The 15,651-nt window shown below is 39.7% G+C and overlaps 1 protein-coding gene and 1 long non-coding RNA gene across 9 annotated transcripts in view; one reads left to right on the forward strand and one right to left on the reverse strand.

Moving 5' to 3' along the window:
- Window positions 1-15,651, forward strand: part of LTBP1 (latent transforming growth factor beta binding protein 1) — a 196,397-nt gene that overhangs the window by 157,652 nt on the left and 23,094 nt on the right. For all 8 annotated transcript variants that reach the window (XM_062629565.1, XM_062629567.1, XM_062629570.1 and 5 more), the window contains 3 exons: window positions 5,104-5,229; window positions 7,549-7,692; window positions 14,316-14,498. In XM_062629565.1, coding sequence (XP_062485549.1) covers window positions 5,104-5,229; window positions 7,549-7,692; window positions 14,316-14,498 — 453 coding nt within the window. The remainder of the gene's footprint in view (window positions 1-5,103; window positions 5,230-7,548; window positions 7,693-14,315; window positions 14,499-15,651) is intronic.
- On the reverse strand, window positions 499-14,417 carry LOC134169217 (uncharacterized). The gene is made up of 3 exons (XR_009966818.1): window positions 14,201-14,417; window positions 13,948-14,107; window positions 499-1,281 (listed from the first exon to the last, which is right to left on the reverse strand). It is a non-coding gene; the product is annotated as an uncharacterized LOC134169217 (long non-coding RNA).

The following is a 15,651-nucleotide window of genomic DNA, read 5'->3' on the forward strand; positions in this document are numbered from 1 at the left end:
ACCCAATGTTAAGGAAGGATATGGCCAAATATCTTCAGTTTCTCCACAAGAAAAGTAGTAGCAGGTGCTTTGCTTCACTGCTGAGCATAGCTAAAAAAAAGTGGTCAGAGAAGAATGCAGCCTGCTTTAGTAGAAACCAAACACTTTATTCCAAACCGAAGTTATAAGAACACTTACTAACCTTGTGAAATCAAACTCTCAGAAATTAAAGAAGGCAGAACTGAATAGAAACACAGCTTTAAAAAAAAAAGTCAGTGGCATCTAAGTCTGGGAGGGATGTACCAGAAAAAATGAGCCCCCCTGTCTGGATAAAGTAGCCCAGTTCTAAGGAAAGGGTTAGTATGAAGTTAATCTCTATATCTCCATTAGGACAAAAAGCCCAAGCTTTTACGAAATAGAAAAAGATGAAATCAAAAGATCTTATTTCCAGAATTGTGAATAGTTTTGGAACATTTTAATGAAGAATCAAACAACAAGTACAAAACCAGTTGAGCATGCTTCACAAGTAATCAGCGGTGTGTATGGAATACAGATCAGACTTTATATTCAGCACTTGGAAAAGTATTTTAATAACTTGGCGAAGCAAGGGTACTCCTAGTCTTCTGAAACAGCAGAAGCAGTTCTGAAACTACCAGTTAGTTTCTCCATTCTGTCATTTTAATAAAAACAATTCTAGAGTTGAAAAAACTCACTTTGAGGGAGCACTGGTGGCATCATTGTTAGTGTTTGTAGTGGTGTCTGCTTCACGTGAAAGGCAAGATGAAACAAAAGGAACAGAAACAAAAGGAGCGTATGACATTCCAGGTACTAAGATGTGACTTCCAGCCACAGGAGCTACTGTTCTTTACACTGGGTGCCTCTGTGAATTTACTTCTAGTTAAGTGAGTGAGATTAACTGTTTATACCATCAGAGAAAGAACCTGAGGAAATTCTGCTGGATTCACATGCCTCTTTGTACCTGGAGAGCAGATTTTCCGTATCTCCAGACTTGTTTTGTATGAGCTTGACTCATTTTTTTTTAAAAGTCAGAAACAACAGCAACATAAAACATTCAAGAACCCCATGTGGTTCAGTTCTGGCATGGAGTTTTTGTGTCCATTGGCCAAAGTAAACTGAACAGCTGTGGAGACTGTCTTCTTCCAAGGTGTAGACAAACTTCTATTGCGGCAGTGACGTTCCACTGCCACCTGGCCCCAGGCTCAGCAATTTGGCTGCACCAGAATCTCTGAAAAGGAGGTTCTTGGAGCACTCATTTGCTCCCTGTTGATCTCTCTGGTGCTCCTGTAAAGGCAGCATTTTACCCAGTTGGCTGCTAGTCAACTGGGTTGGCAAAAACTCAAGTTCTCTGGCGCTTAAGTCAGTACCCTGCCCCAAGCGCCTTCTCTGTCTCCATGTCCAATCCCATACGTGTCTCAGTGGCTCTCTCACTTTTCCCTCTCTCTGCTCCAAGACCAAGGCTTCACTGCCTACCTCAACAGGTATGCCAAAATAACTTGCACATCCCACCAGATCTCTCCAACCTCTGCTTCTTCCTTTCCCCTCACTTGCTGTCTTGTATCCTGCCATCCTATACTAGTCCACTGAATAAGTCAACATGTCTGAGCCTTTTGGATACTTGCATGGGGCATTCACAAATCATTCTGTGATCAAAGAGTAACGTACAAATCTGTACACAAAGATGCTACATTGTCCATTGCTTAAGATGTCTGCATACGTAAGTAGTCTGAAAACTGGCGGCACAAAGAGCAGAGCTGCGAACAGTGCATAACTGTTACCTCTGCCACCACAGGCATTTTAAGATAATAAATGTTTGCTGTAACTGCGTGTCAGAACCATAACTTGCCTGTATATAGGGAAGACAAGGCAACTAAGAAAACCATATGGTAAATCTAGGACTGCTCTTGGGGCAGAGTATTATCTGTCACATGGAGTAAATTTTATGCAGTAGACAACTTCACAGCTTCACTAAATCTCTGGTTAAATGTGTAAGTAAGAAAGCTCAGGATCCTGTCAAACATAGATTCAAGTATACATCTCCAGTGGCCCGTCTGAGCTACCTTCTTATTTCCCAGTGGGTAATCACAGACTTCACCAGCCTTCTCATAGTTGGTGACAGAGATGTTTTAGGGCATCCACTACTACTTACCTGGATGCTGGCTAGAGAAGTAAGACCACAAAGGGAAAAACAAGAATCTCTTTCTTACCCGCATCATGGTAACGTTGGAATGACCATCCAGCATTTTTGCCTCTAGATGACCGAAGTCTTTATTCAAATGCATATTTTTATGATTTTATCATTATGTGATTTTTATGTATGGATGTTATGGGCAGCCCTGGAAGTCTCAGAATCAGACCTCTGTCCCCTAAGCACTTTATAGAACTGTTCTAGAAAACACTTCCTCTTCCAGCCACTTTGCCATGTAAGTAGATTTCAGTGAGATTTAAATCACACCTGGGGTTAGGCATGCCTTCATCTTGTTCAGTTTGGCAGAAAACAGGAGCACAGTGTTGAGCTGAACAGGAGTGCGCTTGAGCACACACGTTTTGCCTTTCTTTAGAACCTGATGATGTTAGATCAAAGGAGTTTTGATTAAAGCAAGCAGCACTGAGTCATGGATTCTAAACCAGGTTCTAATTACAGAGAACTGCTTTAGTCACTATATAGACACAGGATTTATTAGTTTCATATTTAGTTTTTCTCCCTGTAGCAACAGAATTGCTGATTACAAGCCTCTTGCTCTACAGGATGATTAAAGAAACAAATGCCCTTTCTGGCTATAAAATAGGAGTCCTTTGAGCAAGCTGTCTAGATAAGGGAAAATATTTGGGGCTTGGACCTTCTCTGTAATTTCCCATGCACCAAAAGATCCAGTCATGTTCAGACTGTGTACTTTGGAAAAACCAAACTGTCTTCTGTGGCTATATTATATACTAAATTAGGACACTTGCTGCAATCACAAGTTTTGTTTCTGCAGCTTTTTAGTCAATGACCTTAATTTACCTTTGGAGAACCAGCTGCATGATCCATTCCCCTATCTGTTTCCTTCAACATTTAGCTACTAAGGAAGAGAAATACTGTAATTTAGGTAATTCTAAAATCCCCAGTTGTAGTTCCTTCTCTCTAGGCTTTTAACAGAGTAACTGTCTCATGGCTCAGGAGCTTTTGTTGTTAAACTATAGCTGGACACTGAAAATACAAACACTGTATTAATCCCTGTTGTCTTAAATTCCTCTATGTCAATCCACCGCTGTTCACTCATTTTGAATTACTTCGCTTTTCTTAACAGGGAATAAGAGAGAGTATTCACATTTTTTGACCAGATATGTGAAACTCTGAGGATCACAAGATTAAATACTAAAATATGTTACACAGGTATAGTGCACAGCAGCAAGAGGTTGTGCGTAGTCTCTTCTGGCCTAGCTGGATTGGATTCTAAACTGTTCAGACCTTCAGACCCCAGCCACAGCTCATAAGAAAAGCTGTTTTTCAAGACCCAAAAAAGCTTCTTCCTGAGGCAGGCAGAGCATATGTGAATGAATTTGAGCACTTGGGGAGCAAGAGGGCAGCACAACAGGTAACCTGTGTGGATGGTAATGCCATGTTGCTAATACTTGGTTAGCTTGGGGACCTGCTGACCACATGGTTTAAAGACCAAGAATTCCCTTTCAGCTGAGCATAAAATACAATTTAAAATGCCCAAGCTTGGTGAGCACTGTCAGGAGGAGAATGAGGTGCATCTTTGCTGCCTTTTCTTGGCCTTTGAGACAGCTGTGAAAAGCTGGAGGAGCAGACAGGACTATGCTTGAGCCCTACTCTCACCTTTCAGAAAGACACTAAGCAGCAGCGCTGCTCCCCTGTTCAAAGAAATTGTCTCTCTGGCAGTGCAGGACTCGATCCCACCAGCTTCTTAGTTCAGTGAGTACCAAAGGCCTTCACTGGAGGTAGAATAATGGCAGGCTGCATCATAAATCAAAAGCTAATCACTTTATTCACCGTTTATAATGAAGATGATCCCTGAGGCACAGTACAGAAGGCAATTCGAAGCAGACAGCAGCCTTACTTAACAGTCATAGTAGCTTCTAGGGAAGAAATATAACAGTAATTTCTCTGCTTCAAACTGCAGAGGAATTTAGAAGGCAGAAGATACTAATTCTGCTATCCTGGCAGGTCCCCAGTTTCAGTTAATGTTCTTCCTGAAAAACATACCGCAATATCTTTAATGACTACAGATGGTCATGGCCTTGGGTTTAGGTCTTACTTGGAGTGAAGATAAAAATAATACATTCCTAGCACTTATAATACACTTACAGGTGTATTATAACTTACAGGATCTGCCTTACAAGCAGAACTTACAGATTCTGCCACAAGCAGCTCTGCTTCATTATAGGATGATGTACAGTTGAGTCAAAGAACAGACTTACTCAAGCAGATGACTCTTAACTTGTAAGGCCAGCAAACCACATATGGGAACTATAAATGAAAGGGCCAGTACAGAAAGCATGGGGGCACTGTAATTGCTCTGCCTACCTGAGTAAGATTATTCATCTGTGTAAATTTACAAGATTAAAGCCAAAAGGCACAGTGCACAGAGAATCACCGCCACACATGCACCATGAAATTCTCTTCTGTGCTGAGACCCAGAATGAGATCTGTGCACAATGAAATCTTCTGCATAGCGGATGCAACCATGCTCTTGAGCTCTTCTGGTAGGCACAGTGGGTCCAGTTTCACACGTGTTGTTGACTGTATAATGCTACACTGGCAGAATCTGTAAGGCAGTCAGAGAGATGGTCATATTTAAACTATGCATTATTCTGGTATGTAACATTGTGGCATGATTGGCAGGTTTGGTGAAACAGATGGGAGACAGTTGACCAAAACCATTGCCTGAAGTTTTGTACAAAGTTAACACTGAAACAATCTCTTAAATTGTATGTATGCTCACATTAAATTTTTGTCTCATCCTTTGCGTTTTCCTTCCCAGTGTACAGAGAGATACAACCGCATCTCTTTGCAAAAATGGCTCTGCTGGGTTTTTGCCCTCTTCACGCGTGTCTGCCCCTGTCACACACCTTGTCTGATGTTATAATTCTTCCTTGCAGATGTTGATGAATGTGCAAACAGCACAACATGTGGCAGTCACGGCTTCTGTGAAAATATGGATGGCTCCTACCGCTGCCTCTGTTACCAAGGGTATCAGGATCTACAGGATGGGCAAGGGTGTACAGGTGAGTTCTTAGATGCAAGCAGTCTTTCCTGCAAGGTTCTAGTGAGCAGAGTGGCATTATGAGCAAAATGCATTTCTTCACAAGAACATTTTTGGTTTACATTGTTTTTTACTGAAGTTGTACTACTTTACTAGTAAAGTAAGGTTGAGCAGTTGAGCTCTGCTTTACTCAGTGAACTTTGTATGGGAAACTTAACTATGTATCCATTCAATGAGAGTTCGTTATTAGGCTCAAATGGAAACCAACACCAAATAAGTTGAGCCACACATTTCATCTCTGAAAAAAAACCAACCCAAACCACCGCAAGAAACCTCACTATTGCTGCACCTCAGGCCCATTCACAAATATAAACCATACGATACTGAAGTTAATACATTAGCCTATTTAAATGCAACATCTGTTTAGTCCTTTAGCTGAATAACCAGAACTCTGTACTACCCCCTGCAGGAAATCATGTCTGGCATGTGGTACAGCCAGTGGGAGTCAGATGGCACACCTCCCTAGGTACATTGTATTTGTACACATTTTAAGTTTGGCTTTGAGCTCCAAGAATGACACCTATCGCCGTGAAAAATGTGACATTTCTGTAAAGGTGTAAATACTACACATTTCTCTTGAGTAATGGGTTTCCAGGTCTGTTGCTAATGGCGGTGGCTGGACCTGAGAACCATCTGAGGCAGCACAAGTTTCTAATAAAAAATTAGTACCGGATCAAGGAAAGGTATTCATTAAGCAGTTTCTTCAACCCAGACTCGGCATGAAACACATTTGCCAGGAACAGAGACCTAAATGGAATACTGAGCAGAGGGGAGTTTGAAGTTTTACAGAAGTGTTTGTATGTGTTTTCTAATATATTAAATAGTTTTATTACAAAATTCTTTATGCCATTTGGCACTTAGTTTGCAACATACCAATGTTTATCTTTGCATACAGTGACTTTCCATGGGTGAAAACAAATAAAGGAAAAAAAAAAGAATCAAAATCTCGTGTAAAACTAAATTAAATTTTGAGTCGCCAGTGAACTGATTCTGCACCATAAAATAATGTGGGTTTTTTATTGTAGATGTGATATAATATAAAATACTCTTAATTTTTGGCGCCAGTTTTCTACCAAAATAATGTTAGGAGAAGGTAAGTCTCTTTATTTCCGGGCAACATTCCCCAAATTCCTTAAAACAAAAGTAAGGAATAAAGAAAGATAAACAAAAAATATAAACAAAAAGCTAATAAGTAAGGAATAAACAAAGAGAAACAAAAATAAGATAAACAAAAATCTAACTACATTTTAGAAGTGCTGAGCAAACCACATGTTAAAATGTATATTTAAGTAAAAATACACAAAATTGCCATTCAGTCATATGACAAGACTTTCATTCTTGGTGGATAAGAGATTCAAAGGATAAAGCATTGCCTCACAAGTTACACTTTAGCAACCCCACTCGATTATAGACATTTTTGAATTGTTGCACACAAATTATGATTTTTAGAGTCTGTCATTAGTAGAAAAGTAGATTTTCAAGCATAAACTTCAGCAACTGAAAAGGGAGTAAAGTTAAGTGAACCTGACAGTATCTGGTAACCCTTGTTTAAACAGCAGACAACTCTCTCATCAATCAAAAAAGCATTTCATGTTTGACTAGTTAGCAGGCATACAGAATCCAAGTTAAAAATATGTGGGGTTTTGGGGGAGGGGAAATTTGCAGCATTCAGCAGGGGCTCCCTGGGAAACCTGGTGGGTTCCAGAGCAGCCTGTGAGATTGTGCATACCAGAGGCAGGGGGTGGGGATGGTGATGAGATGAGGAATTCATTGTGCAGTGAATGTTCATGAGGAAAATAGGATTTTGTGGAGAAAAGGAAATTCTCTTTTCATACTGCAGTCAGAATTGCAACAAAACCTACTCATTGTGCTCCTTGAGTTCAGTGGAATTTTGATCATAAAGTAAGTTAAGAAAACAAAGAAAATTAGTCTGAATCTTAAATCCCAAGAAAAGGGTATTTAGAAAAGCAAGTATTTAAAAATTAGAAAGACACACACCCCCCCCCAAAAAAAAAAAAAAAGAAAAAACTAAAGCCAGTGTTCTGGTCTACAAGCAGCACCTAATCAGCACCTATAAACTGTACTGTGGCTTTCAGGGGCCTTTTTTTCAGAGGACTGACTACTTGTTTATGAATCCACATAGGTATTAGTGAGTTTTTAATCCTTCTCCAGAGATCTGATCTGTAATCTGACAGACAATATTGGCACAGATACAGCAGATAAAAGAACAAACTGTCAGTAATGGGTCTGGGTTGATTTATGGTTTGGATTTTTCCCCCAGATGTGAATGAATGTGAAATGCTGAGTGGAGTATGTGGCGAAGCCCTCTGTGAAAATGTGGATGGTTCTTTCTTGTGCCTGTGCTCTGATGAAAACCAGGAGTATGATCCGATGACCGGACAGTGTCGCTTCCGTACCTCACCAGGTAAAATGCCAGTGGATTTTTGCATGCTTGGCCTGATTTCCACTGCATATGTAACCAATGGAAAGTTAAAGTTGATTTAAATGCTGGTGTTGCTTTAACTATAACAGAAAAAAATTGTCTTCTTGAAAGTCTGCGTGAGAAGAAGCTTTTCTAGCATGGAATATGCTATCAGTGAATCATTAGGAGTGAAAATACAGCAGAAACACCTTTTAATTCTGATGCATCAACAGACTTGGCAGTCATAATGAATAGTTACAGCAGTTGAGAATAAACAGTCTCTTGTTTGCTGTACTGTAAGAATGAAACATGATATGGAACCAAGTCTGTGATGAGTGAGCTTATTTTCAGTTCAGATTTTTACAGACATCCACTAGTACACTCAGACAATGTTTAATGGAGCATACGATTAAAACCAAAATTTGCATATACCAGTCACCTGTTAGCTTTACCTAGTACTAACATACGTCCTCAGAAAAGGTAGTTAGGAAAGCAAAAAACCAAAACACTGAATTGTCGTCATTCTCTCTGAGGGCCTTTTTGAGTGCCCTTGCCTCGTATACTCAAAATTTTTTCCTATGTCCTATTTTTCCTCGTAGTCCGTTGTGCTGCATTTGTGAGCTTTTGTTATCAGGTATTTTGGGTATTGCAAATACTACTAGAAATATGCTTGTTAAAATGAGTTTAAAACTCTGAAAGTTGTCTCCACATTTCTGCGCTGATCCAGTTTGGAGAAAGGAACAAGCCCACACTAAGGAGCACCAGAGTATGAGAAATGAAGGGATTTACTTGTGCAGCTTTTTTTCCCCTCCAGAATGCAAATCTTGGTATTCTTCTTCTTTTGTTCTTACACTGCAGGCTGAGGCTGATCCAGCTTTCGGAAAGCTTTAAAATAACTGGCTTTAGTGCCAGGATGCAGGTTCTACAGCTTACATCAGTACTGTCAACAGAGGAATACTCTACTATCAGTACTAACTCCATTTTGTCCTCACCAGTAGAACAGAGCTTTACTGTTACCAGTTTGGAGCGAAGCCATTCTTCTTTCCCTCCAGCCTTCATTGGGCCCTAACAAATCATGTGTTTCATCTTTGCCTCTTGTCTAGTAAGATCACTGAGGAAGAATATAGAATCATAGGAGACCAGAAAACACGCAAATTGGGACCCAGTGAGATGTACTCTTGTACACCCCATGTGCTCTTGAACTCCACTAAAAGTGGCAGTATTAGGAATAGAGATATTACTGTTTATTTTAGTTCCAAAGTTAAAGGAGGAAAGTACTGTTGTTAGGTCTGTTTAGGATTTTTGCTTTCCTGTATATCCTGCAGCCTTGCTGGGTTGTTTTTTTTTCCTGTTGTCAGTTGGCTTCTGTTTCTCAAGACCTCAGAGACTGACTAGTCAAGTGGTGACACTGCCCCATGTACCACTGGATGGGACGTTTTAGGAGCTGACAGCGCACACTTCATTATTCTACATATGCTCACTGTGCTTATTCTTATTTTGTGCTGGGACCCAATTGCACTTGTGCAGCTGAAGAGGGAACAAAACCAGTCTTTTCCTCCCCATTTATAAGTGCCATAAGCCCCATGTGCTCACGGCAGGATGAGCAAGAAACAGCTGTGTTGTTTGGCCCAGCAATGCATACTTCAGCCTCACCTGAAACCAGCTGCAGCGTGATCATATAGGAATAGCATGTTATCTCCCTGCAAAGTAGCCTCCCTGGAGTAGCCACATCCTCTGGCTTTGACAAACACATGCTCAAGTCAGGAGTGGTGCTTTGAGAGTGCCTACAGCACATGTGGACATCATCTGCCAATATTAGCTTGCATCATGCCTGTTTTCAGAAAGGAAGAATTTAATGTGCATTATCCTGTTGCAGATACCTATAGTTCAGTGGTTTACTCAGCTTTTGCCTATTTCTCATTTTTTATTTTTGTGTATGAAGAAACGTTCATCCACCTTGTATCTAGTGCAAATAAGTGAAGATTGTTGAAAAGTTACTATCATTTGGGAACATTTTTGCATGTGGTTAAAGGCTGTTAGCTTTGTGTAATGCTGTGGGTACACACTTCCCCTTGCCATCTTGAGACTTCTTTCTATTTAGATTTCACTTGGTGGAAATTCATCTATTGTTAGCTGTGTCCTGAAACAATCCTCTCAGTGTGCATATCGGGAATTCTGGCCCATCTTGTCATGTTCCACTAGCAAACAGAAACCAGTACAAGGTTTGATTATCTTATTCCCCTCCTCTCTACCGTGCTAAGCACAAAATGTAGCAAGCGCTTCAGAAGGGAGAGAAAGTAAAATCGAAAAGCAGAAAGAACTCTTTTGTATTAGATGAGACTTTGCTGTTACACATCTTTGTACCTAAGAGGGAAAAAAAATGCATGCTTTGGGTTAAAGTCTTCTCCTTTATTCTTCTAACAAGACATGTAAAGCCACTTACAATGAATTTCTAGCAAGTACCAAGCTGAATGCAGTTTGAGTAATAATCCTTATTAACATGGTTTTCATTCTTTCCACATAAGAAAAAATGCATGCTCTAGTATGCGTCTAAATTATTAACATATATATTACTAATATATCTCATTGCATTGAATCCAGAACCTGAAAGGATAGTATGTATTTGAGGACTATAATACAGATGATCTAAGCTCGGCCAATAAACAGAATTCCAGTGAAAGTACTTCACCGAGGTACCAGGGCCCACTTAGGTACCTACAGCTAATTTCGAAGTCGTTCTCTCCTGGTTACATGAAATGTGACCAGTTGTTTATGGCAAGATATTTAACAGTATGTACTAGGATTTTTATGTAAAACTGACAGTTTTGGTGTCCAAACATGACAGTCTCTCCTAGAGTAATTTGTATTAAAACAAAATCGAACCCTCCTGCATCTAACCAACCACCAGCACAAAAAAAAAGAGGCTGCCAAGTAACAGTTTATAAATCTGATCCAAAAGCTTCCGCAAGGCTACAGATTTGGTGCCCGAGTACAAATTTTGAATTTCCTAAACTTTAAGGTCTTTAACGCTTTAAAGGAAATTCTTCATATTTGTTGGGAGGGGTGAGGGGGGTTAAAGGCAATACATGCATGGCTTTTGAAAGTAAATAATGATCTGAACTTCAGTTATCTGTGAATATAGTCTTAGATTCAATGTCCTTACTAATTCCACCTTTGAATAAGAGGAGTCAGTTCTCAGCTGCAGTATGTAAAATCCCATCAGTTCTATATATTTCAGGTTATTTTCACATCACAGATATTAACAGGGCACTGTTTAGGCAAATATTTAAGTGTATGCTGAAGTCTAAGCATATGCTAATATCCTGATTATCCACTGAATCCTGTATGATTTTTTCTATCAAACACATGCTGAAGCATGTTGTTGGATCGAGGTTACTCTAAGGTATATAAATCTATTTCTATTAATTACTTCAGAGTTCAATCTAGCAGCAACTCTTTTACAGACAGTTAATAGAAAAGTCATATCAACAACCTGAAAATCATGTTCCTTTACCACCATGCCTTAGGTAGAGAGATATTTAACATTTTCTAGCAACAAAAAACCTGAAACAACGATGATACCAAAAAAATAAGTATCCTTTTCCTATCATATTTTGTCCACAGACCTAGTGAAACCACTTTCAAAACCAGCCTGTTTACTGAATGGTTAATAACGTATGAGAGAGAAATTATAAGCCTGTAGACACAGACTGGTCCTGGTTTTCAAAAAAAAAAGGCAGATTTGTGTCTCATTTGCCTTCCAAACATCCATGACGCCTGCTTGACTAACCCTCAGTCACAGCTGTGTAAACAACAAACTTTTAAGCTGCTGAACAGATAATGGGAGGAGAAACCAACACATCATACGTAAAAGGGGAATAAACAATGACATGATAAGATTGTCTCCCCTTTCTCCTGGGGCAGCTTCTGGTGTTCTTGCTCTGGTAAACAGCATGAAAACTGCCATACTTTTTCTCCTGTTGATGATTTGGCTTTGATTCAGTTAAACAGATGGCAAATGGCCAAGGAAAATGTATAATCTGGTGTCTCCCCTCTCACCTTGGAGTAACAGCTTTAGTTCAGTTGTGTTTCTGTGACACCATAGTCTTAACATAGCCCTTACCGGCTAGCAGTAGATACCACAAACTCACCCCACTTTATGAAATTCAGCACATTATGGAAAATTGTAATTATCTGATGAGGGGAGACCACAGACTAAACAAACAAATACGATATAAGCACTCAGCTGGGTGTTCCCTTTAATGTACAACTTAGTTACACTGGCTAAACACCAAAGGAAAGTTTGCCTTGTAGGGGACAAGATTGTACGGAGTTTGAATAGAGGTATCTTGCCAGCTCCTCAACCTCCCTAAAGAGAAACAGTCATTTTTCTGAAGAAAACAGAAAAAAATCCAATTGTCTGTTTGGAATTAGAAGCCTAAAGAACTATTACTCACATCCATACTATTGAAGTGCAACAAGAAGCAATCCATACTGGCATTTTTAAACCTGCTTTTTTCAAAACAGATCTAATATTTGCATGCTTATTTGCATGCTCAGTAAAGTTGCCTTGCCCCATGTGCTTGGGACAATGGGGGTGGGCAGCATTTGTGGGACAATCATTATCTTCAAGATCCCACCTCACAACCATTATTTTTTAAGTGGATGTCGTGGTTTAAACCACGGCTGGTGGTGAGATGATGTAGGGGAAAGAGAGAATGAGGAGATCAATCTGTAACTGACTGTGAACAATCAATTGAGATAACCCACTACATTTGGACCAGCCGACCGATAACTCGCCCCCCCAGCCCGACCAAGCTCTGACCGATACCTCCTCCAACCCTGCAGTCTCCCAGCCCTTCCGGCTAACTCCCAGTTACATCCTGGGCATGACGTGCTGTGGTATGGAATACCTCTTTGGTCAGTTTGGGTCAGGTGTCCTGTCTCTGCTTCCTCCTGGCTCCCCCTCCTCCCTGGCAGAGCATGAGGCTCACAAAGTCCTTGGCCAAACCAAAACATCGCTTGTTATCAGCTCTGTTCCCGAGCTGAAAGTCAAAACACTGCACTACACCAGCTACCAAGAAGGGGAAAAATGACTGCTACTGCTGAACCCAGGACATTATATGGGATTAGAAATAAAACCATCCTGTAACTGGCATAAAGAGGCTGAGCTTGATCTCCAGGAGATGGAGGTGGGAAGATGATGTGGTGAACTAGGCTTTACCAGCTATACCGATACATTACGTGGGTCAGCCTTAAACTTTTTAATGGAAAGAACTGCAAGGCGAGCAGAGGTAGTCTGTACACCACAACTCTTTGGGTCTTACTAATCTTGTAACATTTTGAAATGCACTGTCACTCAGGCATAAAGTTTCAGTTCCTGCCTGGATGCATGCGTTACTTGCGAAATTTCTTGCGCTTGGTATATTATGTGAAAGCCTGAGCAGCAACGAATGAAACCTCAAACAATGGACTATCAGCCAACATGCAGTAAGTTCTAGTAGGTTTTTGTGAATTAAGGGTAATGAATTACACTAAGCATAATGAATTTCCCAGAATAAATAGGAAATAAAGTAATAGCCTCAAGATTTATCTATCTGAAGTTCCTGAAGAAAGTTTTGGGTATGATTAATAAATGTGAACATTTGTGATTTTAGAACTTGGTTACTTTATGGATGGCCATATTTTTTCACAAGTTTTTCATATTGCTCAAGTGTGAATAACAATTTTATGTGACAGTTCCTTCTTCTGAGCTCGACGAGAATTTTTGTGGAAGTACAAGGTTAGATAGACAGAGTTCTGCAAAACATAGAAGCTTTAACTAGGTATCTCTTTTGAAACTCACTTCTTGGTGTACTTTAGGACTGCATTGCTTTAGAAAGGTTTTTGACTATTAAAGGGGGGTTTTATTGAATCTATGGGAGAGACTATTTTGCCTCCAGTCCTTATAAATACTGTGAGAGGACCCACTCAACTACTGAAGGCAGAAAATCTGACTTCTTGGCTGGATGCCTATTTTAAAGTAAAGCCACAGAGTCAGTTAACTTGATATCTGCATTATATTCCTCTGCTTACTGTGGAGTCAGTTGCTTACTTTTGCAAAATCTATAAAGGGCCTTGTATTCAAGTGTGGAACATGTTTTTTTTTCCCAGAGAAATTAAAAGGGGCTGGAAACGTTCATTCTTTTGAAAATTGGACCTTTTCAGTTTTTGTCTTAGCTCCTTTATCTGTAAAGCGAGGTTGTAATGTTTGCTCACCTTTCTGAAGAGCTTCCAAACTCATATGTGAAAAGCAGTACATCGGTAGTTGGGTACTTTAGTTAGGTAGCTGAGCATGAAAGCAGGTACTTCATGCACTGCATAAAAATAAAAGGTGCAAATGTGAAGAATCCCTTTGCGGCCAAGCTGGACAGCAGGTCTGAAAAAGTCAAAGGAAGGTTATCAACTTCCATCATTCTTTATAAGAACAAAAGTTCAACCAAAATTCGTACTTAACCATTCTCTTCCCTACTTGACAATGCTGTTTTTCACTGTGGTGAAATTGAGGCACAGGGGCTGTTCTGATTCTGTAAAATTGATTCATTTCACGTCATCTTATGTGATTTATGTTTTTTTCTCACCTTTAGAACTCCCAGCAGAGCCTGATGAACATGAAGATGGAAAGAAGGAATGCTATTACAATCTGAACGATGCTAATTTCTGTGACAATGTGCTTACATCCAATGTAACCAAACAAGAATGCTGCTGTACCTTGGGTGCTGGCTGGGGTGATAACTGTGAAATCTTCCCATGCCCTGTCTTTGGAACTGGTAAGAGGAGGCCCTCTATCCCTTCAGTCTTTTGAAGTGTTGTGTTTATGTTAACAGTAATGTGCTTTGCCTTCAGAGAAGGCTTGCCCATTAAATCACACGTTCCGTAATATTTAGTCATGACTTAACCATGGGAGATTTCCACAGTGGAAAAGTTAGCAAGTTAATAGGAATAACTCATAGAATCATAGAATGGTTAAGGTCGGAAAAGACCTTAATATCATCTAGTTCCAACCCCCTGCCATGGGCAAGGATGCCTCAAACCTAGACCATGTCACCCAAGGCTCTGTCCAACCTGGCCTAAACACTGCTAGGGATGGAGCATTTACATACCTGGTGTAGATCCATTGCCTTCACTACAGTTACCCCAGGCATAAAAACAGCCTGTTTTTGAACAGCATTATCTCAACTGATTTTAAACAAAGTTGGATTCTCACAGAAACTTTTTCTAGATGCTGTAACATGTTAGATTTTTTTTCCCACAAGCCGGGAAACAAAGGTAAGCCTTACAATGGTTTTGAGTCTGCAGCTATTCCTTGTAATGTTGTTTTTACAGCACTAAGAATTACTGATGTATAAGATGACATTAGTTTTACATTTGCTACTTACTGAATAATTCAGTTAATCATGTTGTCTACAGACCATTGTTTAACCTCTGACTATTAAATTAGAAAAACAGAGCCATATGACATTTGTCACAAATATTAAAAACAGTGCTTGAAACATAAAGAGTGATGGCTGAAATTCAAAATCCATCTGGAAAAAATCACATAAGAGAGAACATGTGTAAAATTTTTGAGATTAAACACTAAAGATTATTATTCACACAAATGTATCATCAAGTTTAATTCCTGTTTTAACTATACTTTAGAACCAGTGAAACTGAAATAAAATGTATTATGAAAAGAGCCTCTGTGCTTGGATAGGCTTATTTGGTTTTGTAGTCTCCCAGACACTTTAAATAATTTTCCTTTGTAATCCACACCATGTTCTCCTGTTGCAGTCAATTAGTGTTTTTCCTGTATAAGGACTGAAGAATGTGGACAGGGGCTTGTATCTCAGTTGGGGTATGTCTAGATTGCAGCTTGCAGTATAGCTCAGAGAGGCTCATGCTAGCTTTAATTAAGATAATTTGGCTACTGGTATTGTTATA

The sequence above is a fragment of the Pezoporus occidentalis genome, unplaced genomic scaffold (genome assembly GCF_034315485.1).
Source record: "Pezoporus occidentalis ecotype Australia unplaced genomic scaffold, CSIRO_AGI_Poc_V1 ctg34, whole genome shotgun sequence".
Lineage (NCBI taxonomy): Eukaryota > Metazoa > Chordata > Aves > Psittaciformes > Psittacidae > Pezoporus > Pezoporus occidentalis.